General features: G+C 42.2%; 1 protein-coding gene and 1 non-coding gene across 4 annotated transcripts; one reads left to right on the top strand and one right to left on the bottom strand.

Moving 5' to 3' along the window:
* Positions 1-499: 499 nt before the first annotated feature.
* Positions 500-20,457, bottom strand: LOC140210474 (bifunctional arginine demethylase and lysyl-hydroxylase JMJD6-like). Of its 3 annotated transcripts, XR_011889241.1 has the most exons (5): positions 19,708-20,451; positions 13,872-14,007; positions 7,532-7,661; positions 1,823-2,157; positions 500-659 (listed from the first exon to the last, which is right to left on the bottom strand). XR_011889241.1 is itself a non-coding variant. In XM_072279451.1 (4 exons), the coding sequence occupies exons 1-4, from the start codon at positions 20,340-20,342 to the stop codon at positions 628-630; spliced, it is 933 nt and encodes a 310-aa protein (XP_072135552.1). In that variant the 5' UTR covers positions 20,343-20,457; the 3' UTR covers positions 500-627. The 3 variants fall into 3 exon arrangements, 2 of the variants coding, with proteins under 2 accessions (XP_072135552.1, XP_072135551.1); XM_072279451.1 differs by lacking the exon at positions 1,823-2,157 and having other exon boundaries at positions 19,708-20,457; XM_072279450.1 differs by having other exon boundaries at positions 500-2,157.
* A 139-nt stretch (positions 20,458-20,596) lies between these two features.
* trnal-cag (transfer RNA leucine (anticodon CAG)) lies at positions 20,597-20,679 on the top strand. The gene has a single exon. It is a non-coding gene; the product is annotated as a tRNA-Leu (tRNA).
* The last annotated feature ends 4,536 nt before the right edge of the window (positions 20,680-25,215 follow it).

The raw sequence follows: 25,215 nt of genomic DNA, 5'->3' as shown, positions 1-25,215 counted from the left end.
CTGCTCCTTCGCTATTGGTAATTTCATTTTGGCCAGCACTCCTAATTTTCTAACTTCCACTCATCCTATTTTATTCCAGACCCTTACATGAACAGGTGATTGGAGTGGTTGCTAGTATGATAAGTCTGCAATGTTTTAATACTCTAAAATATTGCCTTTGCAAATTATTGTACAAATCATTTACATAATCTTAAACACCTCAGTGAAGATCATCAAAGTTGCTGGCGAACGCAGCAGGCCAGGCAGCATCTCTAGGAAGAGGTACAGTTGATGTTTCAGGCCGAGACCCTTCGTCAGGACCCTGAGTCCTGACGAAGGGTCTCGGCCTGAAACGTCGACTGTACCTCTTCCTAGAGATGCTGCCTGGCCTGCTGCGTTCGCCAGCAACTTTGATGTGTGTTGCTTGAATTTCCAGCATCTGCAGAATTCCTGTTGTTTCAGTAAAGATCATATGTGTAATAAGTACCAATTATCAAAGAAATATTTTATTTCCATATATCTTACATGGGTTATAAGTAACTTATAAAATTAATGTGCCAATAGACATGAATATTGAATATCAAGATAATTATCTGAAATTCTAACAACAACAGTAAACCTTTAAACCACATACAAATATGTTATCCATTATAAACACGGTAGTAATTGGAATGTCATTCCTGTAAAAAAAAACACAAGGTATTTAGAGACAAAAGTGCAATTAAGATTAACACTCTGCAATTAAAGTTCTGATGGACTAATATTAGTGTAAAATATAACTGTTTCTCTCCAAAGATGTTGCATGACATGTTGTCTGTTTCCAACATGTTCCTTTCCTGTTACCATTATTCAGCCTCCTTTAATTTGAACTTGGCGTACTTAAAAATGTACTATTTACAAAGTAACAGTAAATACAAAGGTGAATAAAAACTCCTTTGTTTTATAGAATAAATTTATATAAAGACAGACATTACAGAATCCAGTAAGGAGATCCCAAGCAAATGTGAAATGGCTATGTGTTTTGAGGATGCCATCCAAACCTGACAATTAATGTAGACATTACACTTTTTTAAAGCATAGGATAATGTCATAAGTCACCAATTCTACTTCAGTGAACACTCAAACCTGGGACCTTAAGACTGTGCGACTGTGTCACAATATCCAGTTGATCCAGTGAGTCACATAACTCATCTCTCAGGGTGTGCAAAGTATATGTACTTGGTATAATGCTAATGTCATTAATTTTTCCATTATTGCATAACTTCAATTGTACCTACTGAGTAAAATCTGGCTAATATTCTTCACATTCACATATATTTCTAAAACTGAGTAACAAATATTTTGATAGGTTAACTCCAATTGCAAAGTTGATCATGAAAATACCTGATGTATTCACATCTGCCACTTTTCAATTTCAATATAGCTGTTACAAAGCGGAAAGTGTGAAAAAATGCTTTTTTTATCCTATCAGACTAATTTGAAACTGTTCCTTTTAAGATGAAACAATGATCTGGAGACTATACACTCACTGTAAGCCAAAGCTGGAAAAAGATATATCATCTTTCATCTGGGTTATGAGAACCTGGCAGGAACAGAGCATTAAAGAGAACTGTTTGCATAGAAAATCGACACCAATGTCTTCGGGAGAAAGCTACTGAATATGTTAACTGCAAGAATATAGCAGCTACAGGTAAATAAGAGAAATGATTACAATCCATTGAACTGTACAAACCACCCAGCTGGATTCTAAGTGAGGGAAAATAAGGTAACATTTTGATAACCAGAAGTGAATTTGGATGGAGCACTGTCTATGTGAGTATTCCCAGAAAATACTGACACCTGCCTGGTCATCCTTGGTTCCAGTCTGTCTTTATGCAGAAGTAATGCTTATATCCTTGAACTCCCAAACAATAAACATTCCTAAAAAGACCTCCAGCTGAGAGCACAATAGTCACTTCTGTTAATCACTATTTGAGGTGATGTGAATTGTTATCCAATGCACACAGAATCCCGCAGCCTTTTTCCAATGTTCCTTTAATGCCATAACAATATGGCGCTGAGTTTCTTTTTCCGAGGTTTGATCTTGCAGAGCTCAGTCATATTCTGAACCAATTGTAATACTGAGTTCTTCTCCCAAAATGTGTGTTTCATGAAACCATTTATTTGTGTCCAGCACAACTAGAAGTGGAAGGAAGACAAGGTTATTACATCAGCTGTACTTGTTTCCAATTCATACCACCGATTCATTGTCTTAACAAATTCAAACGGTTCCAGCAAATTGGCTGAGGTCACTGCCCCACTACACATAGTCTGCTGTACATTTGATTCATGTGCTACAGAGGTGGTAGTACAAGTAATAATCTCACATCTCCAGCCACAATGATGGCACTCCACTCTGCATAATGTCCAATCTTCCCTGCAGTAACAGTGAGTTTTAAAGTCTACTGTGTATGTCCCTTCGGCCCATCTAGTGCATGCTGAACCACTATTCTGCCTAATTCCATCAATCTGCACCTGGATCACAGACGCCATATCCCTCCCATCCACGTACTTATTCAAACTTCTCTTAAATGTTGAAATTGAACCCACATCCACTACTTCCACTGGCACCTCATATCACACTCTCACCATCCTGAGTGAAGAAGCTCCCCCTCATGTTCCCCTTAAATATTTCAATTTTCACTCTTCACCCATGACCTTTAGTTCTAGTCTCACTCAATCACAGTGGAAAATGCTTGCTTATATATACCCTATCCAAACACCTCGTAATTTTGTATACCTCTGTCAAATCTCCCCTCATTCTCCTAAAGTCCAAACCTGTTCAACTTTTCCCTATAACTCAAATCCTGCCAACATCCTTGTAAACTTTCTCTGCCCTCTTTCAACATTAATTTCTATACAGTAGTTCAAAAACCCTTTGCCCTGAAATTTGCAGTTGAATGTCAAGAATACCAGTTTGCTATCATGTTCTTCAGTTGTTTTTACCTCCAGTCCATCCTGATAGATCAGTGGAAGAGATGGGTGATTGGGACTGGAATCTGGCACAAACTATAATACAGGAGGCAGAATTTAGAATGTGTTCAAGCCTACAGCAGGTGGCAAATGAGACCACTCAGAGCTATATCAAAACAGTTGAGCCTAGAGATAGAAAACAACATGAACGGGTGTCAACACGCAGAAGGACTAAGACAAAAATGGAGAAAGCCCCAACCAAGAGAAAAATTTCTGATGATGTTGAAGGTGAGATCAGAGGCTCAGTTCAGGAATGAATACGATGCTAAGGTTGCCCTGTACAGTGATCAGCGAAGGGATGGAATTGGGTGCTGGAGACCAGAGTTTGTGACAGGGATCAAAGGCAGAAGCTACAGCCTTCCCATAGTTAATTGGAGGAAATTTCTTCAAAATGGGATGTAATTTTGCAGAAATAGTGGAACAATTAAAAAGGAGTGTAGAACTGAGTGCTGTCAGCACATATTTGTGATTTTGTTTCTTTATGTGTAAATATTAGCATCACTTGCTCAGTTTCTGCCTAATTTTTTTGTTTATATATTTAACATTTGACTGTGATACACAGCGGCAAGTTTGCCCTACTTTTTCTTCATATGTAGCTAACAATCTTTTATAATTATGGACATAGTAGACTACCTAAACACCAATAGTTCTACCCTAGGAGCAAAAAAACAGCTACTTCAGTTAATGGTAGGTTTTCTCCACTATTCCTCAAGATGGTGGCTGAAAGAAACGGAGTAAGACCTATTGCAACACACATCAAAGTTGCTGGTGAACGCAGCAAGCCAGGCAGCATCTCTAGGAAGAGGTGCAGTCGACGTTTCAGGCCAAGACCCTTCGTCAGGACTAACTGAAGGAAGAGTTAGTAAGAGATTTGAAAGTGGGAGGGGAGGGGGAGATCCAAAATGATAGGAGAAGGCAGGAGGGGGAGGGATGGAGCCAAGAGCTGGACAGGCGATTGGCAAAGGGGATAAGAGAGGATTATGGGACAGGAGGTCCGGGAAGAAAGACGGGGGGGGAGGGGGATCCCAGAGGATGGGCAAGGGCTATAGTCAGAGGGACAGAGGGAGAAAAAGGAGAGTGAGAGAAAGAATGTGTGTATAAAAATAAATAACGGGTGGGGTACGAGAGGGAGGTGGGGCATTAGCGGAAGTTAGAGAAGTCAATGTTCATGCCATCAGGTTGGAGGCTACCCAGACGGAATATAAGGTGTTGTTCCTCCAACCTGAGTGTGGCTTCATCTTTACAGTAGAGGAGGCCGTGGATAGACATGTCTAATGGGAATGGGATGTGGAACTAAAATGTGTGGTCACTGGGAGATCCTGCTTTCTCTGGTGGACAGAGCGTAGGTGTTCAGCAAAGCGGTCTCCCAGTCTGCATCGGGTCTCGCCAATAAATAGAAGGCCACATCGGGAGCACCGGACGCAGTATATCACCCCAGCCGACTCACAGGTGAAGTGTCGCCTCAGCTGGAAGGATTGTTTGGGGCCCTGAATGGTGGTAAGGGAGGAAGTGTAAGGGCATGTGTAGCACTTGTTCTGCTTATAGGGATAAGTGCCAGGAGGGAGATCAGTGGGGAGGGATGGGGGGAACGAATGGACAAGGGAGTCGCATAGGGAGTGATCCCTGTGGAAAGCGGGGGGGGGGGGGGGGGGAGTGAAAGATGTGCTCAGTGGTGGGATCCCGTTGGAGGTGGCGGAAGTTACGGAGAATAATATGTTGGACCCGGAGGCTGGTGGGGTGGTAGGTGAGGACCAGGGGAGCCCTATTCCTAGTGGGGTGGCGGGAGGATGGAGTGAGAGCAGATGTACGTGAAATGGGGGAGATGCATTTGAGAGCAGAGTTGATAGTGGAGAAAGGGAAGCCCCTTTCTTTAAAAAAGGAGGACATCTCCCTCGTCCTAGAATGAAAAGCCTGTTTCCTGTTGTTTGCATTTTTAAAAGACCTATTGCAGGTGACAATGTTAATAACAACATGCAAATTGTATAAAATTACATTTATCCAGATTCTAGTTCATATAACATTTGCATTTAATGTGATTTGTAGTGTGGCTCAGTTGGATAATCATGAGTTTCAGCCTTGCAGGAAAATATTTCTGACTGAAACAGAGGATAAATTTTGTGTTTATGAAATTCATGCCTTCTCTATTTGGTGTCTATTTCTGGCAAAAGTGCATTACTTATTAAATAACATGAAAGTTCCATGATTCTGCTTGTAGCTGTTGGTGTAGTATTATACATAAAAAAACACTTTCCTGTTCATCACTGCTCTGCACTTTTAGGGTACGGTGCTTTAGTATTAGTCTGTTTTTGGTACCTTTAATTTCCATAACATCCAAATTAAAGGTAAATAGGTGTCTTTAATTTGGATGCTGTGGAAATTAAAGGCACACTTACTGCGTAATGTGAGATCCTGAAACAGAAAGAGTAGAACATAAGGCAAGCCTAAGTAGAAAATTATCCTCGTGACACTAACAAAAAGAAACCAGCTATGACCATAAATCATGCATTAGCAAACTCTTGGCTGTTAATCCACTACTCACTATGGAACTGACAACCCAGTAAGCTAAATTCCTAATCAGCAGGAATGCATCGTTGAGCTTTCTGTGTGTTAGTAAGGTTCACTGTTCATTCAAATCATCTTCATAGGATCCAGCTGGATGAATATTAATTATTCATTTTCATTTATTTCTTCAGTCATTTGATTTAGCCTTTCTCCAGTCAGGCAGTAACCTGAACCAGGCAGCTTTGTTACAATACTGTCCACCCCTCACACATCGTTCATGTATGACCAAAATATCTTAATGCAAGCAAGAGTTAAATAAAACATTCCATCACCAGTTAATACCATGTATTCCTTTATGTTCACCTCATTCTAAATTCACTTCCTACAAAAACTCTTCAAATCATTCAAATTGTCAAATTCCCAAGGGTCAGCCCCATTACTCACCACAGATTTGTATATACCGAAACAAAAGGTTTCAACTGCTTTTTAGGTCTCCAGTTCCTCTCTGCTGACATTAAAAGTTACTTTGGCCTATTGATTAGATAATTTAGCCAAGGTAACACTTTGTATAAATATTATCAGAGCTCTAAAGATGTTACTTCTCAAGGCATTTATGAGCTCTATTCCTTGGTTTCTGTATCAGTATTGCTCAAATGATATTATTTTGAGCATACAGACATCCACAATGCAAGACCATTGTTGCTCAAAGTCACTGACTGCATTTCTTCAGGCCATCATTCCTCCAACCATTTCTGCATCCGTCCCAAGATACACAAGATGGCAAATCCCGTAGTTTCAGTCTGTTCTTGTGCCACAGAACTTCCTTTCCTCCCATGCCTCTGTTCATTCTGTTTTTGTCCAGTTCCTCCCTACTTATGTTTGTGACACATCAGAATCTCTTTCAAATGACAGCTGCTAATTTTCTAGTCCCAATCTGCTCATTTTTTCTATGAATGTCCAATCCCACTACACTTCCACTCTGCACCAGCATCGTCTGGAAGTTCTTTGCTTCCTTCTTAAAATAGATGCTCAATCAGTAGACCCTCCACCCACTCCAAAGGCTTTCTATGCCTGACAGAATGAGTTCTCACATTAAACAAATAACACTTTCACTTACTTTTTTTCCAAAATCAAAGGCATGACCTATGTTTGTCTTGGTGGAGTACGTGGCAAATTCCTTACTTCATTTCGATACAATTTTGTTTACTGATGTTTTTGACTTTGGTACAGAACTTGAAGGTCTCATCACCTTTATTTGCAGCTTTCATCCTGCTTTCACTCACCTAATCATTCTTTCCCTCTTCTTCCCTCAACTTCCCTACCCGCAGCTTTCACCACTATAATTGTTCATTTAGTCTGTGTCCACTATCACAGCCATTCCAATTATTCTCTTCTTTCTGTACCCTTTCTGAAACCTAAAGCTCGCTAGATTTATAATTTTCTACATCATGATGATAAATCATCAATCTGAAACATTAACTGTTTCTCTCTCCACAGATGGTGTTTGATCTGCTGAGTAGTTCCAGTATTCCCTGTTTTTATTTCATAAATACAAGTCAGCTGTGATCATTTGATCTCTTACTCATTCATTGTTGGGTAATACAAATATAATCCTGGAACTCGGGTGCAGCTAACACCCATTGACAGACTTTGTCTTTGTTAAATTAGGAATTATCCAGTACTACACATGGAAAGCACACCATGCCAGTTCTCCACAATGGCATAGTCCCTGTCAAATCAAGGTTATTTGGAGCCAGAATGCAAATTAAGCTTCAGCTGACAACCAATCATGTAATAAATTAGAAGGCTTTGTTTCCAGGCAGGGCCAGAAGCCTGATCTGTCTAATGCAAACACATGCAATTACAATCCAGCAGGAACATTGGATCCAGGTAAAATTTTGGAATAATACGGTAAATTGACAAGTTTGGGGATCAACAGTGAAAATACGAGCTGGGAGAGTTGAGGTATCTGCAGAGTCATCCATGCCTACTATCGACACTCATTTACCACCACGCTGTATTGGGCAAATCTACGTACTTATTTGTCCAGGGTACACAATGGCTTCCAGTGAAGAGCATTCATAGTAGCATTCTGCAGGGGGTTCCAGCTTCCAGTGTTTGATGCCCCTGATCTGGGCCTGCCAGGATGGATTATCTACATCATCAATCTAAGGAGGAGTAAAGACACAAGTTAAAAATAACATTTTTTATATTAAGTTCCAATGCCAATAACTCAAAAACAGTTTTTACAGAGTTGTACAGCACTAAAACATCTCTTAAGCCCACTACGTCATTGCCGACCATCATGCCAATCTACACCAACTCTACCTGCCAGGATTAATTCCATATTCCTCTATGGCCTGTTCTTGTGGTCAGATGAGGATTGAGCACCACATTCAAGTTAAATCTGTACTATAGCATTTGCTTTGTACAGTTATCTTTTAAACACATTCATTAAATAGATGCTGAGGAATATCAGGGCAAGGGGTTGGAAAGCACATAAAACACTGATGCACATTCAGCTTTAGGAATAATCTCTACTTTACCTTGAAATCTAATTTCAATGTACTGTACTCTTATTCTGTAAATAAAGTATGTTTTATAGGTCACGTGCTCATCTTAGGATGGGAAATGGCTTGATTTCACTTCAATTCTGAGAGTTCAGATTACTGACGAGGCTAGTATGAGATCTGCACACTCGCAGTGAGGGTAGATGCTGGTGAGTGGTGTAGAAGGTGGGGCACTCCTTTCACTGTTTAAAGTGGGCTTGTGTGTGCTCTACAGAAAAGATGATAGGTTCACAATGGCCTCCTAAAGCTTGTTCTCCATTTCAATGTTCATGGACCACCTATGGCCACAAGTCAACGGGGACATAACACTTTCACTGAGGAAGCTTTGAAAACATTCTCAAATCTCTTGTCCTGATAAATTCAGTCGTTTCAGTATTATAGTGTTTAATATCACTTACTAGTTACCATGCCAATGAATTTAGAAGATTTTGTGATTTTGCAGACAGTGTTGGTGGTACCTCTCCAGTGTTTTGAGATATTTACTGTATGATTCAGATGGGTACCAGAAGGTCTGTGTTGCTGTTATAATAGATTTAATGCTGGATTTAGGATCTTCAAACATTCTTTTCCTCAGATGGCCAAGGGCTGTGCGAGCTAAGAAGGCCAAACAACTGTACAAGCTTAATATACCAGCACTATTATGAAGTCCAGAGATGCACAGGCGATGAAGGACAGCTGTGCTGGGACGTCAGGCCGGCAGACCAGCAAAGATGAGGGCTGGTGGCCCATGTGATCAGCAAGTCATCCTTTCATTCCAGGACTGGAGTTCCTCATGGACAGGAGGCCCATGGTATGGCAGCTAGTGAGACTGGAGTTTGAGGCAAAGTGTTCAGGGCCTTGTCATCAGTAAGCTCAGAGTTCAAGGTCGTCATACATAGTCATCGGTGTGTCCTGGGGTCGGTATCAAAGCTCAAAGGCTGAAGGTCATTTGGAAGCCTGGCAGTTGAAGTCCAATGGCTGAAGCCCTGGGTCTGTGATTCCACTGGGGAAGTTGAAAGCCCAGAGATGGCCTAAACCTGTTCTAGGGTTAAAGAGCTGTGTGTGTGTCTGTAAGTGGGGAGGCAAGGGGCTTGTTTTGGTGTTGTTTTGTGGTTGTTGATCTGTTGCTGTTGTTCTGTAAACATAATGGGCATACTATATTGGCACCAGAATGTGTGGTGACACTAGTTGACTGCCCCCACCACCTCCTGGGGTGTGCAAATGAGACATTTCACTATGTTTTGACGTACATGTAATAAATAAGTGACTCTGAATCACGAGCCCCACTCTGGGATGAGTGTCCCTATCGTGCCTGTGGCCAGTGAAAGCAAAGGAGCAAGAAGATCCGAACTTTCCTGGGTTCCATTTTCTCTAGGCTCTCTACTCAACCAGCTATGATTTCTTTCCCCTCACCACTTTCAGTGCTCTCCAGAGCTCCTGACTGTTGACAGCTATTGATGTCCATACTGACTGGGGTTAGAATAACACACATAAAATGCCGGTGGAACTCAACAGGTCTGGCAGCTTCTTTGGGGGGGGGGGGGGGGGAGGAGATAAACAGATGATGTTTCAGGCCAAGACCCTTAATGAGGATTGGAACGGAAGGGGAAAGAAGCCAGAATAGGAAGGGTGCTGGGCGGGGGGGAAGAAGGAGTACTAGCTAGAAACTAATAAGTGAAGTGTAGTGGATGGGGGAGGGGGAATAAAGTGAGAAGCTGAGAAATGACATGTGGAAAAGGTAAAGGGCTGAAGGAGGAGGAACCTGGTAGGAGAAGAGAGTGGACCACAGGAGAAAGGGAAGGAGGAGGGGCACCAGAGGGAAGTGATGGGCAGGAGAGAAGAGAAGTGGTAAGAGGGGAGCCATGGTTGGGAATGGAAGGAGGAAGAAGGGGGAAGGGGAAAGTTTCTGGACATTAGAGAAATCGATGTTCGTGCCATCAGGTTGGAGACTACCCAGATGGAATATGAAGTGTTGCTCCCTCGACCTGAGAGTGTCTTTATCGTGGCAGTAGAGGAGGCCATGAACCAACATGGAAGATGAGGGTGGATTGCAATTAAAACAGTAGGTCTCCGAGAATTCCTGCTTGTTTCGGATGGAGCAAAGGTGCCAGACAAAATAGACCCCCACCTACACCAGGTGTCACCGATACAGAGCAGCCCACACTGGGACCACTGGATACCGTAGATGACCTCAACAGATTTGCAGGTGAAGTGTTGTCTCACTTGGTTGGACTAATTTGGTCTAAATGGAGGTGAGATGGGAGGTGAATCTGCAGGGGTAGCATTTCTGTCACTTGCAGGAATAAGTGCCAGGAGGGAGATAGCGGGGAGAGAGGAATGGACAAGGAAATCACGCAGGGAGTGATCCCTGCGGAAAGCGGAAAGTGGGGGAAGAGGTAAAGGTGTGCTTGGTGGTAGGATCCCACTGAAGACGGCAGAAGTCGCAGAGAGTGATGTGCTGAATGCAGGGGATCATGGGCTGGTAGGTAAGGACAAGAGGCACAGTTAAGGCAGCAGGAGTATGGGATGAGGCCAGATGTCTGGGAAATGGGAAGAGATGCAAGTGAGAGCTCAGCATCAATGGTGAAGGAAGAGAATCTCCATTCTTTGAAGGAGAAACACGTTTCTGATGTTCTGGAAAGGTAAGCTGCATTCTGGAAATAAATAAAATGATAAAAGAGAATGGCATTTTTACAGATAACCAGGGTGGGAAGAATTCGAGTCAAGATAGCTGTGTGAGTTGGTAGTTTATAAAAGATATTGGTAGGCAGTTTGTCCCCAGAGATGAAGACAGAGAGATCTTTGCAGGCAGTCTACTTTCTTTTCCATTTTGTGACCTGCAGCCCTTAACCTAGGGTTCCTCCTGTTAGCTCTATGCTGTTTGTCTCACTCTCACCTTTCTAGATCAGACACTGGGAAAGTAGGGAGAAAGAGGAGAGAGAGAGAGTGAGAAGAGAAAGAAAGGCCAGAAATAAAATTGTGGAATTATCTTCATATTGGGGAGTCTGAAAAAATGCGATTTTTGTTGTGACTTACTCAATAATCTGCTCATTAATGCCCAATTTGGATATTGCCAAGGTATGGTATGAATGCTAAACTTCAGGGATTGACTGAATCTTTGCCCTTTGAATCAAGGCGACAATTTACTGAATATAACACAAAGTTCAGAGAATTAAGGATAACCTGGAGCAGAGGAATAGGCCGATCAATTCATGTTGGCATAAACGCAATCTTCAAGTCCTTTACTATCATTCCTCTTCTAACCCTCTCAGCAAAATATTTCATTTATTGCCCCTTTATCTATTTTTCCAGTCTCCCCTGTAATGTATAAATAATATTAAGATAACTACTCTCTGTCACAAGTGCATTCCAAATTATCTCCACTTCCTGATTAAGGAAGTTTCTAAATACTTGCAAAACATTTCACAGCTTTGAATTTTTTTTATTAGGTCAGACCTGACACTTTGCTTTTCAATAGAAACTCCTAACTCTATACTTTGCTGATGTGTACAACCTCATTTCTGGAATTTGTTGCCACATACAGCTGTGGAGGCCTGATCATTGAGGGTGTTTAAGGAGGAGATTGATAGGTATCTAATTAGTCAGGGTATCAAGGGATATGGGGAAAAGGTCGGAAATTGGAACTAGATGGGAGGATAGTTTAGCTCATGGTGGAGTGGCGCAGCAGACTCGATGGGCTGAATGGCCTACTTCTGCTCCTTTGTCTTGTGATCTTGTGATCTACTCCTCCCTTGGTTTGTACCCTTTGTAGTAGCTCAATATAATTCTTAAGGTGGATGATACTGCTCCCTACAGGGGCAGTGGGAATTTCTAAGGGGGCAATAAAAATAAAGGGGGCACGGGGGGGGGGTACTTGGTAGCAAGAAGGGCAGCTGAGAGATTACAGGCTTAATCTAAAAAAGAATTACTTATTAGAAGCTTTTGATCCTCATTGCCTCATAATTGATTACAATGATCACGTATTCACCCCATCTCATGCTAACCTACCACTCTTTTACACTTTGCTCCAAGTGCATTATAGTTGTTGAAAAACAATATGACTCTTCTTTATTTGAAATATTATGAGGAATCTGGACTGAAGAAATCATGTTATTTCGAGGCCTGGCCCACACATTACTATCATTCACAACGGTAATACGGTGTTAGCTAATACGATTCACATACTCGAATCACGCAGTCATGCAATTCCTGTGAATTAGGGTATGGCATTCAATGGGGTAAAGTTCAGAATCTGCCCTTTCAAATGGTCTTGACTATATTTCTCTAGCCCCTGACCCAACCAAGACATCAGGGCCCCATTTCATGTAACTTCAGGCAGAGAACCAGGTTTTGCCTAAGCTCTAATAATGTCATAACTTTCCCTTTTATTGATCACAGTGCCTGAAGTTTGACTTAAATGATAAATGATACATCATGGTCATTAATCCTTAACAAAAATGGCAGAAGCAAACCAAACAAAAAGAAGTGTAGAAGTAGAGAATCTGAAATGTGGATTTATACCAACACCAGCAGCCAATGCACCTGTTCTGTGAAAATGTTTTTTTCAAATGAGGCAATTAAACTTTCCAGGCTTCTTGAAATTTGAAGAGTATATACTCTGATAAAGCAAACAAGAACTTGGCTTATTCTTAGTCCCTTCATGCAAACTTTCAGAAACAGAAAACACTTCAAAACATGTTTGCCAGCACTTACCAAAACAGTGATGGTTTGCATGCTTCAACAACATTTCATTGCTCATTGCGAAAAACTGGAAAGCCCCATACAACTGGGGAAGAACTAATTCTGCCAGCAGTAAGAGAGGTTCTGGGTATAATTTTGCACAAGTCACCAGACAAGTAATTAAAGCAATTCCACTCAGCGACAACTCTGTTCAAAGATGAATAGATGAAATGTCTGAGAATGTGGAAGATACATTGTGCAACATACCTAGGATAACAGAATTTGCTCTGCAGTTGGATGAGCCAACTTTGCCAGGCAACAAATCTTTGCTTTGTGGTTATGCTTGCTTCATAAAAGATGAAAGCATGGTTCAAGAGTTGTTATTTGCAAGAGGACTAGAAACAGATATGAAGGAGGAGTCAATATTTCAGTTTGTTGAGCATTTTTCAAAGGGAAGGACATTCAGCTCACAATGATAGAATGCCATTATTGTGGCCTTATTATTTCTTGGAAGAAGCAGTACCTAACATATTTATCATTCACTGTGCAATTCACAGACATAATATTGTTGCAAAAAACCTAAGTAATAGATGCACAAATCACTAAATACTGTTATCGATGAAACAGAATGCAAATTGCTGAATGTAGGGATCTGCAACTCCTTCTGAGTGACATTCAGCCTGAAGCTGAGAAGCTGGTATCACTGTACCAAGCCCATCCACCGCATTCAAAGGTGAAAAATCAATGAAATAGTCAACAGTTGGACTACTAATGTATGCTCTACAATTGTTTAAGAAAATTGTGTTTACTATAATTAAATAATTTGATTTTTAGCTTTCAATAGGTCTTAATAATTTTTGCAGTTATTTGTCACTGTTTTGAATCTGCAATTCCAATTTTCTTTCACTGTGCATCGCAAATCAAAATTCACTATAGATTTTATATCAAGGCTGGAAAGGGAAAGGGTGGCGCTGGGGATGTGGTTTAGGAGACGAGGGGGTGGTAACCCAAAAAAGTTTGGGAACCACTGTCCTAGAGTAACAGAATCAAGAATTAGAAAAGTAAAGTCAGTTAGGACCAGGAGGGATACCCTTTCTTCTATACTGTGCTAAGCTGCAAACTAGTAACAGTTCAGTTCAACATTCTTACATGCATATGGGCTCCATGCCCGGGCACTCCCATGAATATCCAGTCCATTTTGCTTGATTCAGAGATAGCTGGGATAAAATATGGCCGCTTGTAGTGCTGCCTCAAAATACTAGCTGCACTGGAATCACAGTTACTCCTGCAAAAGAAAAACAGATAAAGGGTTATGGAGTGAAATAGTAATCTGTTGCTTCCACTCATCCATCCACTTGTTGCATTCTTAGAGACTGCATAAAGGAGTTTTCATATCTGAGGGAGCAAGAACACCTAGCCAACATTCTCCACCAATACTTTACTCTGTCCTATGACTCAAACATTAGAGGGAGCACCCTATGAATATGAGGTTTGTGCTGGTTGCACTGTGCATTTTTTATAGAGTCAATAAGTGCTATATCCATGCAGACAAAAGAGATTGCTGATGCAGGAATCTGGAACAGAAAACAAGAATGCTATAAGAACTCAACAGGTCAAGCAGCATTTGTGAAAGTAAAAGGTGTGCATCACATTTCAAGTCGAGACTCTTTATCAGGACTGCAGGAGCTGACATTCAAAATAATGGCAATTTATTAAAAACTAGGGCATATCAGGAGACCAGTCAAAGCTGATCTACCTGAGCATGAATTTGGTACAGTTTTCACATTCTCAGTTGACGAGATTACCAGTAAAACCTCTTCTTGATTAACAGAATTGTGGCTGAAGGAAGACCTAATTAAGTAACAGATTAGGTTTTGATTACAGACAATCCACAGGTCTAGCAGCAAATCCAATTTTCTAATACAACAAAGGGTGCACGCTATAGCAGAATCAGTGAAGTTCCTGAACCTTGGATGTCATCAATGGTCCATTCCATGTCTCTTCTTCTAGGCTTTGTCTGCAGCTCCGTTACCATATTAGCACAATTCACATCCCTACTTACAAGTTATTAGCTCTCACTATACTTTCCCCTAAAACAGGACTGAAGGAAGAGGAGAGATTGCCAATAAATGACAGTATAAGGAAGTAGTTAAGTTAAGATGGAAATTCCAGCTCCAGTATTCTCCCACACACTCATATGTCCGCTTCCTTTTATCTACCTTTCATATCTTCCCTCCCCATCACCCTATCCCATTTAGGATTGTCCTACTGTTAAAAAGATGCATGACAATGCTGTTAAAATTACACACGTATTATGCATTAACAATTACTTTATTTGTCCAGTTTACCCATCTACATAATCCAAAATAAAGCAAAGGCTGGAAATTAAAGCGATAACAAAACTGAAACAGCAATTGATGCAGAGGTTTAATACTGAAACCTGCAGCTTAATAAATAAACTATTCTAATTCAATGAGAATCAGCTGCAGCATGAAATGAAGCTCTGCAGTGAAACACCGGCCTGAGCTTTGATTTCCCGTGCACTCCCGGCTCTTCCCTCAACCATAACCCATCATAAAAATTCAACTTTATTATATAGATAATTCTTTCATAACTTCCCTCCAGCACAGCGAGCACAATAATAGCAACAGCAAGACCTGCCTACATCAGCTATGGCTACATAAAAGTAGGCATTTTTCTAAATATCAATTTATCTTCGTATTATACACTCAGTAACTCTGGATCTTTTTAAAGGCCTTTCTTGTAACTTTCATGCATTTTCTTCTCCAAATTAATTAATTCTCAAATACTTACTTTCTCCATTGAAGAATAGAAACTAAAAATCTTAATCAAAAAGCCCTCTCTCTGCTCTATCTCTAATACATGATCTGCTGAAGTATTGTCCTTATCCATCACGATTGACCTCAAGGACATTGAATTCATTACTTCATGGCATTATATGAGAGTTGGCAGATTGTACATATTTGCCAAAAGTTATTTGTTTGCAAGAATGAGAGGGCGACCTCATTTTATACATTCAACTTGGAAACAGAGATAACTTCTAGGTTACAGGGAAATTGAGGCTTGTGACAAACAAGCAGAAAAGACCAGAGAACACAATCTCATTTAAAGGAGATTTAAAAAAAAATGTATATACTGGCAATCGCAATTAAAAACCAAAAACATCAGACAAATCAGCCTTGGATCTGAAAATTTACAGTTTCTCTTTCCAGAACTGCTGCTTGACCTGCTGAGACTTTTACAAATGGAAAAGCAGACTCAAGGGGCAGTATAGGCCATTCCTACTCTTAGTTCTTTTACTCCTGTTATTGATTTCCATTCTATTATCCTCCAAGTTTATCAACTTCTGAAGCTGTTTTGACAATCTTACTCCACTTCATTTTCCTTTCCGGCTTAAATTTGAAGATATTCGTCTGATCGGAAGGATGATCTACAGCTTTCAAAGGACTCTGGTACACAAATCACCTAGACTAGATGGATGACACCCACAGGGTACTGAAAGAAGCTGAAGAGATAGTGGAGGCAGTAATAGTGACTTTTCAAGAATCATTAGATTCGGGAATGGTTCCAAAAGGCTGGAAAATTACAAATGTCATTCCACTCTATAAGGAGAGGCAAAAGGCAGGAAATTTATAGACCGACATCTCAGGGTTAGATGTTAGAGTCCATTATTAAGAGCAAGGTTTTGAGGTTCTTGGTTGGAAGCCAAAGCCAGCATGGTTTCAATATGGGGGAAAACCTAGCCTGACAAATCTGTTGGAATTAATTGAGTAAATAACAGGCAGGATAGACAAAGGAGAGTCGGTGGATGTTGCTTACTTGGACTTTCAGAAGGCCTTTGAAAAGGTGCTGCACAGGAAGCTGCTGAGCAAAAGCCCATGAAATTACAGGAAAGATACTAACATGAACAGAATATTGGCTGACTGGCAGAAGGCAGAGAGTGGGAATAAAAGGGGTCTTTCCTGGTTGACTCCCAGTGACTAATGGTGTTCCACATGGTTCAGTATTGAGCCTGCTACTTTTCACAACATATGTTGATGATCAGGATAATGGAATTGATGGCTTTGTGACCAAGTTTGCAGACAATACAAAAGTAAGTGTAGGGGCAGGTAGTTTTGAGGAAGCAGGGAGTTTGTAGAAGGGCTTGGACAGATTGGGGAAATGGAGGTATTGGAGAGGCTTCAAAGGAAGTGTATGAGAATGTCTGGAAATGAAAGGGTTAACATGAGGACTGTTTGATGGCTCATGGACTGTATTTGCTGGAATTTAGAATAAGGTGGAATCTCTTAGAAGCTTACCGAACGTTGAAAGGCCTAGATAGAGTGCATATGGAGAGGATGTTTCCAATAGTTGGAGAGTTTTGGACCGGAGGGCACAGAACAGGAAAACATTTATTTAGGACAGAGGTGAGGAGAAATTTATTTAGCTAGATCTGTGGAATTCTTTGGCACAGATGGCTGTGAAGGCCAAGTCATTGGAGATATCAAGGTTGACAGGCTCCCGATTAGTAAGGCATCAAAGGCTATGGGGAGAAGTTCAGGAGAATAGGGCTGAGAGGAAAAATAAATCAACAATGATCCAATGGCAGAGGGGACTCAATGGACAGAATGGCTTAATTCTGCTCCTATGTCTTATGGACTCAACATCCTTGTATCCTAATTTTGCCAAAGTTGTCCCCAAATTAAAGATAATTCAGTATGTTAATACAATCTCAGATCATACGCATGATTTACTACTTTGTATGTTACCATTTTTGGTAAAGCAGTTACCTTGTATTTAGATGTCACTGGATTCCTCAATAACCTGCCATAATTTACTTATGTTCACTATTCTCCATGTGTCTGATAACTAAAGCAGTCCTTTTCTTTACTGAGGACTCGCCAAGGTTCTGTTCATTTATCTTTATCATTGACTGCAGACTTAAGAACATAAAATACATGCCCCACATCACAGGTCCAGTCCATTCCCACCGCTGAGCACATCCACACAGAGCAGTGTTGCAGGAAAGCGGCATCCATCAAGGACCACCACCCCTCACCCAGGCATGCTCTCTTCTCGCTGCTGCAATCAGTTCAAAGTAAATGTATTACCAAAGTACATATATGTCACCATATACAACCATGAGATTCATTTTCTTGCAGGCACACTCAATAAATCCATAATAGAATAATAACAACAGAATCAAAGAAAGGCTGCAGCAATTTGGGTGTTCAGCCTCCGTGCAAAAGACGACAAACTGTGCAAATACAAAACGTTTTCGGTGTTTGCAACTCCAAAGGAAGTAGAGGTGCTGCCCTGCATTCTCTGCAAAATGCACTTACGTGCAGGGCCCAGGACAGGTCCTCTGAAACTATAACACCAAGGACTTTAACATTGCTGACCTTCACCACCTCCGATCCTCCGATGAGGACTTGCTCACAGACCTCTGGTTTCCTCCTCCTGAATTCAATAATCATCCCCTTGGGTCTTGTTGACACTGAGTAAGAGATTGTTGCTGCGGCACCACTCAGCCCTGTTTTCAATCTCCCTCCAATATGCTGATTCGTCACAACCTTTGATTCAGCCTATGACAGGGGTGTCATCTGCAAACTTGAACATGGCATTGGAGCTGTGCTTCGACTCACAATCATAAGTGTAAAGTTAGTAGAGCAGGGGGTAAGCACACAGCCTTGTGGTGCACCTGTGCTGATGGAGATTGTGGAAGAGATTTTGATGCCAATCCAAACTGACTGCGGCCTGCAAGTGAGAAAAATTGAGGATCCAATTGCACGAGGAGGCTTGAGACCAAGTTCTTGCTCATTGATTAGTTTTGAGGGGATGCTGATATTGAATGCTGAGCTATAGTCGATAAAAGGAGCATCTGATGAATGCATCTTTGCTATCCAGATGTTCCAGGGTTGAGTGAAGAGCCAATGAGATGGCATCTGCTGTAATGGTAGACAAATTAGAGCAGATCTAAGTCACCCCTTAGGCAGGCATTCATATGTTTCATCAGCAAACTCTCAAATCACTTCACCACTGTGGATGCAAGTGCTACTGGATGATGGTCATTGGGACAGGTTACCAGGTTCTTCTTAGGCAACGGTATAACTAAAGCCTGCTTGAAGTAGGTGGGTGCCTCTGACTACCAAAACGAGAAGTTAAAGATCTCAGTGAACAAGATGCAGAAAGTTGTGATCACAGTCCACTTCATCAAGGACACTAGCCTCCCAAGCATCCGGGGCATCTTCAAGGAGCAATGCCTCAATAAGGCAGCATTCATCATTAAGGACTCCCATCACCCAGGACATACCCTCTTCTCAATTCTACCATCAGGGAGAGGTGCAGAAGACTGAGGTACACACTCAACAATTCAGGAAAAACTTCTTCCCTCTGCCATCAGATTTCTTAATGGATATTGAACACATGAACACTACATCACTACTTAGGTACAGCAGTCTCACAACTCATGCCACCAGGTTCAGGAACAGTTATCAACCATCTGCCATCAGGCTCCTGAACCAGTGGGAATAACTTCACCAGCCCCACCGCTGATCTGTTTGCACAGCCAATGGACTCTTCATCTCAAGAAGAGTGACTTTCAAGAACTCTTCATCTCAGGTTCTCAATATTCATTGCTTATTTATTCATTATCACTATTTCTTTCTTTTATTTTACACTTGCAGTTTGTTGCCTTTGCACATTGGTTGTTTGTCGGTCCTGTTGGGTGCAGTCTGTCATTGACGTTGTTATGGTTCTTGAATTTATTGAGTATGCCCGTCGCAACTAAACAAATCTCAGGATCGTATATGGTGACATCTATGTACTTTGATAATAAATTTACTCTGAACATCACCAGGCATTACTTTTCCCTCTTTCCACTTCCAAACTTGTCTCAAAAAGAATACCTTGAAATTCAGTGGCCCTTCACCTATCTTCGCCATGCCATGCAATAAAAGTGAAAGAGCTGAATTTTGACACACACCACCCAATATACCAAGGCTTGGCATTGCTGTGCATGCCAGCGCGACCGGCCTCCATCCCGAAAACATCCCTTAAATTGTGAAACTCCGTGTCGTAGGGGAAGAACTGACATTCACTGCCGCTGTTGTCCAGGGCGCTGCTGCCGCTACTGTAGATCTGGGAGAAGAACTCGAAGCTGAAGACTTCCCTGGCGGACCAGTTCCTCTGACCGTCCTCCACCACCACCGGCTGCATGGAGTAGGCGTAGGCCCGCAGAAACTCCTCATGGCTTAGGTTGCTCTTCCTGTCGACGGCGGTGATGTTGCTGCAGACGCGGCAGTCCAAGGGGCGGCGGAAGGGGTTGGGGAAGTCAGAGAACCCCAAGACACAGATCTCGTTCTCCACTGAGGCACCGTGTAGCCGGAACCACAGGCTCAACGCTGAGCGGCGCAGCGGGCCGCCCAGGCCCAGCAGCAACAGCAGCACCACCAGAAGGAGCAGCAGCCCGTGGCACGGCGACGAGGCCCGGCCTCGGCCTCCCAGCAACTTCTGCACCGACGGCAACTGCGCGATGTCGCGCTCAGTGAGACCAGAGCGCAGAGCCAGAGCCACTATATCGTTCACCTCCTCACGGCACAGGCGCCGAGCCGCCATCATCCTGCCCCCATCACTTAGAGACAGGGGTTAGAGGTCAGATGGGACCGGGAATAAAGTGAAACAGACAGCTCCAAACACTCCTCCGACCGCTGCAAAGCTCCCTTGCATCTTTTTACACAGAGTTATCCCTGCGCATTTACCTTGCGTTCTCCTCAGCGCGGCTATTACAAGTACCAACCAGCAATAAATTGCCAAATAAATCTTGTCCTTGCGTTCGATCGAGAAAAGGAGTGTCGCTGAGTCTGGTAGTCACCGTCAGGATGGCCGAGCGGTCTAAGGCGCTGCGTTCAGGTCGCAGTCTCCCCTGGAGGCGTGGGTTCGAATCCCACTCCTGACAGCGTTTCTTTTCCGAAATCGCGTCGCTCTCGACGTGAGGATTTCTAAAATCGCTTTCTGCACTTTCATTTTGAAAGTCTTGCATCTTTTTCTGTTCTTCAATAAACCAAACCATTGCAAGTACACATAAACTTTCCAATGTCAAGGCTTCTGGACACTTCAGATTATCATCAAATTCCGTAGTTTTAATTTTAATTTTAAGATTCATGTTCATGCTCATCGTGGCAGAAGTTGCCACAAAACATTATGACCGTCCAAATTGCTTAAAACTAACAGCAACCTTTCTTTCACCGTACAGAGAAAAGATAAAACATCTTTTTCATTAAATTTCACGTCACATGCCGGTGATAATAAACCTGATCCTGATTTTGATCTTGAAAATATTTGAATTATTCCAGCTCTGATGAATGGTCCTTGCCTCAAAATACTGAGTCTGTTTCTCGTTCCCTGGACTGGCCTGTTGAATGTTTTTCCTTTGCTTCTCTCTCAACAAGTACTGCTTGACTGTAGAACAGTTTCTATATCACAAACAATTATTGTTTTATGTGCTTAGGGACATAACTAGCAATTATAATTAATGGATTAGTATGTAACGGAGAGCAATTACTGCTACGGTTTTATATAACAATATTAAGACTGCATCTAGCATTCTGTACATTAATCAGCAATGTCGGAAGATTCGAAAAATGCAACGTAGAATCACCACAGGGATGCTAGGATTTTGGGGGTTAGGTCATGGAGAGTGCAGAAACAAGGCTTGTGTGCCCTGGCACTTATCCCTGCGAGCGGTAGAAGTGCTACGTCTGCCCTTTCTCCTCCTCACTCACCAAACAGTCCTTCCAAGTGAGGAAGTGATCTGTTGCGGTTGTCTACTCTATCCGGCGCTCCCAGTGTGGTTTCCTCTGCAAGGAGGGATCCGGCATAGATTAGCGGACCGTTTTGTCGACAACCTCCGCTCCATCTGCAAAAAGCAGAATTTCACAGTGGCTAACCGTTTAAATTCCAATCCCCATTCCCATTCCGGCATCATAGTCTCCCTACTGCCATGACGATGCCATTCTCTGGTTGGAGGAGCAAAGCCTTACATTCCATCTGGGTAGCCTCCGACATGGTGGCATAAACTTCCTTTTCTCTAACTTGTAGAAGTTCCCAGACTCCCCTTCGCTCTTCTTCCATTCCCACCCTGGCTCCCCTCCTACCTCTTCTCCTCTCCTCATCTGCCTATTGCCTCCCCCGTATGCCTTCTCCCTCCCTTTCCCCCATAGTTCACTCTCCAGCCTTTTACCTTTTTCCTCTATCACCCCCAGCTTCTTACTTCATCCCTCCACCCCCCCCCACCTGGCTTCACCTATCATCTTCTAGCTTAGGGACCACCCCTCACCCCACCTTCATATTCTGGCTTCTACCCCCTTCCTTTCCAGCCCTGATGAAACATTGGCTCCCTTTTCCATTGATGCAGTCTAACTTGTTGAGTCCCTCGAGGTTTGTGTGTGTGTGTGTGTGTGTGTGTGTGTGTTAAAGATTATAGTATTTGAAAGGACCTGCGTGATTTAGAGAGAAGGACACCTCCTCTGCTTCGGATGCAGTCTGGAAGAGGAGAACAGAACCTGAAGACCAGAGTCAAGCCATTCAGGATGGGAGTTGTGTGTTATAGGATACAATTTCCAAGTTTGCAGTTACTTGTTTTTCAGAAATGTGGTGTGGAAGGATTCAGACTGATGAAACAGACAGACATGGGCAGATGTACTTTAACATGGAGAACATTGAAGTGATCTAGGTGTTTGATTAGAATCAGATTTATGAATAGAATCAGATTTATTATCACTGAAGTATGTTGTGAAATTTGTCTTTTTTCTGGTGGCAATATGGTGCACTGTTATTCAATGAGTTGTTTGCAGGTCTTTCCTTAACTTACATACAGTTAACAGTGCACTCATATACCATAACTGAACCCCCAGATCACAGAAGAACAATGTCATTCCCATCCTTTACATTAGCATCCTAAGAATCACCATTTTTCTATTTTCTATTCATGATATATAATTTAAATTTTTAATATTTACTAATTTTTACTATTTTTAATATTTAATATTTGTAATCCAGGGAGCAGAAAGCACAGAATCAAATATCGCTGTGATGATTGTATGTTCTAGTATCAATTGTTTGGTGACAATAAAGTATAAAGTAAGTATAAAGTATAAAGTAAGTATATTTGGAGTTTCTTGTGGCAAGAAGCATAGGAGCCAGTAACACCCAACGTACCAGAGTTCAAGGCCCCAGACATCGGAGAGTCTGGAGTTCATCCAGATTCTTCATCTGTGATCATTGGTGAGTCCTGAATACCAAAGACTGAAGCCTGAGGTTGATAGGAAATCCAGAGACTGAGGACATGTGGGCCTGTAAGTCTGTGGTTGAAGATGGTCTGACCTGGGGGATGGAGGTCTGTGTGTGTGGGTGGGTAGATGGGAGCGAGGAATGAGGCCTGTTTTGTTATTGTTCTGTTGTTGCTGTCATTGTTGTTATTATTGCAACTGTTGTTCTGTCGAACACTGGGGCCTGCTATGTCAGCATTGGAATGTGTGGCAACACTTGTGGGCTTCCTCCAGTATATCCTTAGGTTGTGTTGTTTCTTGATGCAAACGATGCATTTCACTGTAGGTTTTGATGTAGGTGTAATAAATAGCTGTATTTAAATCTGAATTATTCAGATTCCGACTCGCATCAGCCACAAAAATCATTGAGGTAAAGAACCAGAGTGTGGTGAAATGCACACCATGTGCTTGGAGAGTGAATCTTGAACAACACTATGCAAAACCAAGCTACCCAGCTGAAGGGCACCCCAAAGAGCACAACAAGTATTCTCTTTTTCCGTTTGGTTTCTTTTGCAGCAGTTCCTAACCCAGCTGCCTGAAGATTAACAAGGCAGTCCTTGACATAAACAAATTTCCCCTCAAGTCACAGATTAACTGCTTTGAAAATGTATCACAGTCCCCTGATTATTGTTGGATAAAAGTCTTGGAACTCTCCACTAAAACTGGGTATCTTCAACATACAGCAAAAGTAATGTGAAAAGGCATTCTGGAATGAAGGATGACCAATAAAGCTGGTCTTATGAGAAATATTCATACTCCATATTGAATATCATAGAAAACATAGAAAACCTACAGCACACTATAGGCCCTTTGGCCCACAATGCTGTGCTGAACCTGTACTTACTTTAGAAATTACCTAGGGTTACCCATTGCCCTCTATTTTTCTAAGCTCCATGTACTTATCCAAGAGTCTCTTAAAAGACCCTATTCTATCCGCCTCCACCACCATTGCTGGCAGCCCATTCTACGCCCTCACCACCCTCTGCGTAAAAAACTTTCCCTTGATATCTCCTCTGTACCTACTTCCAAGCACCTTAAAACTGTGCCCTCTCGTGTTAGCCATTTCAGCCCTGGAAAAAGCCTCTGACTATCTACACGATCAATGCCTCTCATCATTTTATACACCTCTATCAGATCACCTCTCATCCTCTATCGCTCCAAGGAGAAAAGGCCAAGTTCACTCAACCTATTCTCATAAGGCATGCTCCCCAATCCAGGCAACATCCTTGTAGATCTCCTCTGCACCCTTTCTATGGTTTCCACATCCCTCCTGTAGTGAGGCGACCAGAACTGAGCACAGTACTCCAAGTGGGGTCTGACCAGGGTTTGATAAAGCTGTAATATTACCTCTCTGCTCTTAAACTCAATTCCACGGTTGATGAAGGCCAATGCACTGTATGCCTTCTTAACCACAGAGTCAACCTGAGCAGCTGCTTTGAGCATCCTATGGACTCGGACCCCAAGATCCCTCTGATCCTCCACACTGCCAAGAGTCTTACCATTAATACTATATTCTGCCATCATATTTGATCTATCAAGGTGAACCACCTCACACTTACCTGGGTTGAACTCCATCTGCCACTTCTCAGCCCTGTTTTGCATCCTATCAATGTCCTACTGTAACCTCTGTCAGCCCTCCACACTATCCACAACACCCCCAACCTTTGTGTCATCAGCAAATTTACTAACCCAACCCTCCACTTCCTCATCCAGGTCATTTATAAAAATCACGAAGAGAAGGGGTCCCAGAACAGATCCCTGAGGCACACCACTGGTCACCGACCTCCATGCAGAATATGACCCATCTACAACCACTCTTTGCCTTCAGTGGGCAAGCCAATTCTGGATCCACAAAGCAAGGTTCCCTTGGATCCCATGCCTCCTTACTTTCTCAATAAGCCTTGCATGGGGTACCTTATCCAATGCCTTGCTGAAATCCATATACACTACATCTACTGCTCTAACTTCATCAATGTGTTTAGTCACATCGTCAAACAATTCAATCAGGCTCATAAGGCATGACCTGCCTTTGACAAAGCCATGCTGACTATTCCTAATCATATTATGCCTCTCCAAATGTTCATAAATCCTGCCTCTCAGGATCTTCTCCATCAACTTACCAACCACTGAAGTAGGACTCATTGGTCTATAATTTCTTGGGCTAT

The sequence above is a fragment of the Mobula birostris genome, chromosome 15 (genome assembly GCF_030028105.1).
Source record: "Mobula birostris isolate sMobBir1 chromosome 15, sMobBir1.hap1, whole genome shotgun sequence".
NCBI lineage: Eukaryota > Metazoa > Chordata > Chondrichthyes > Myliobatiformes > Myliobatidae > Mobula > Mobula birostris.
The sequence above is the reverse complement of the archived record's forward strand: the minus strand, read 5'-3'. Positions and strand labels throughout refer to the sequence as shown.

Excerpts from the sequence above, each read along its gene's own strand:
- LOC140210474 (XM_072279450.1), bottom strand. The coding sequence starts at position 20,342 with ATGATGGCGGCTCGGCGCCTGTGCCGTGAGGAGGTGAACGATATAGTG. Across the intron at positions 7,662-13,871 it reads GGCATGGAGCCCATATGCAT|ATTGATGATGTAGATAATCC; the intron begins GTAAGAATGTTG and ends ACTCCTCCTTAG. Across the intron at positions 2,158-7,531 it reads TGTGTACCCTGGACAAATAA|TTGTGCTGGACACAAATAAA; the intron begins GTACGTAGATTT and ends TTCCACTTCTAG.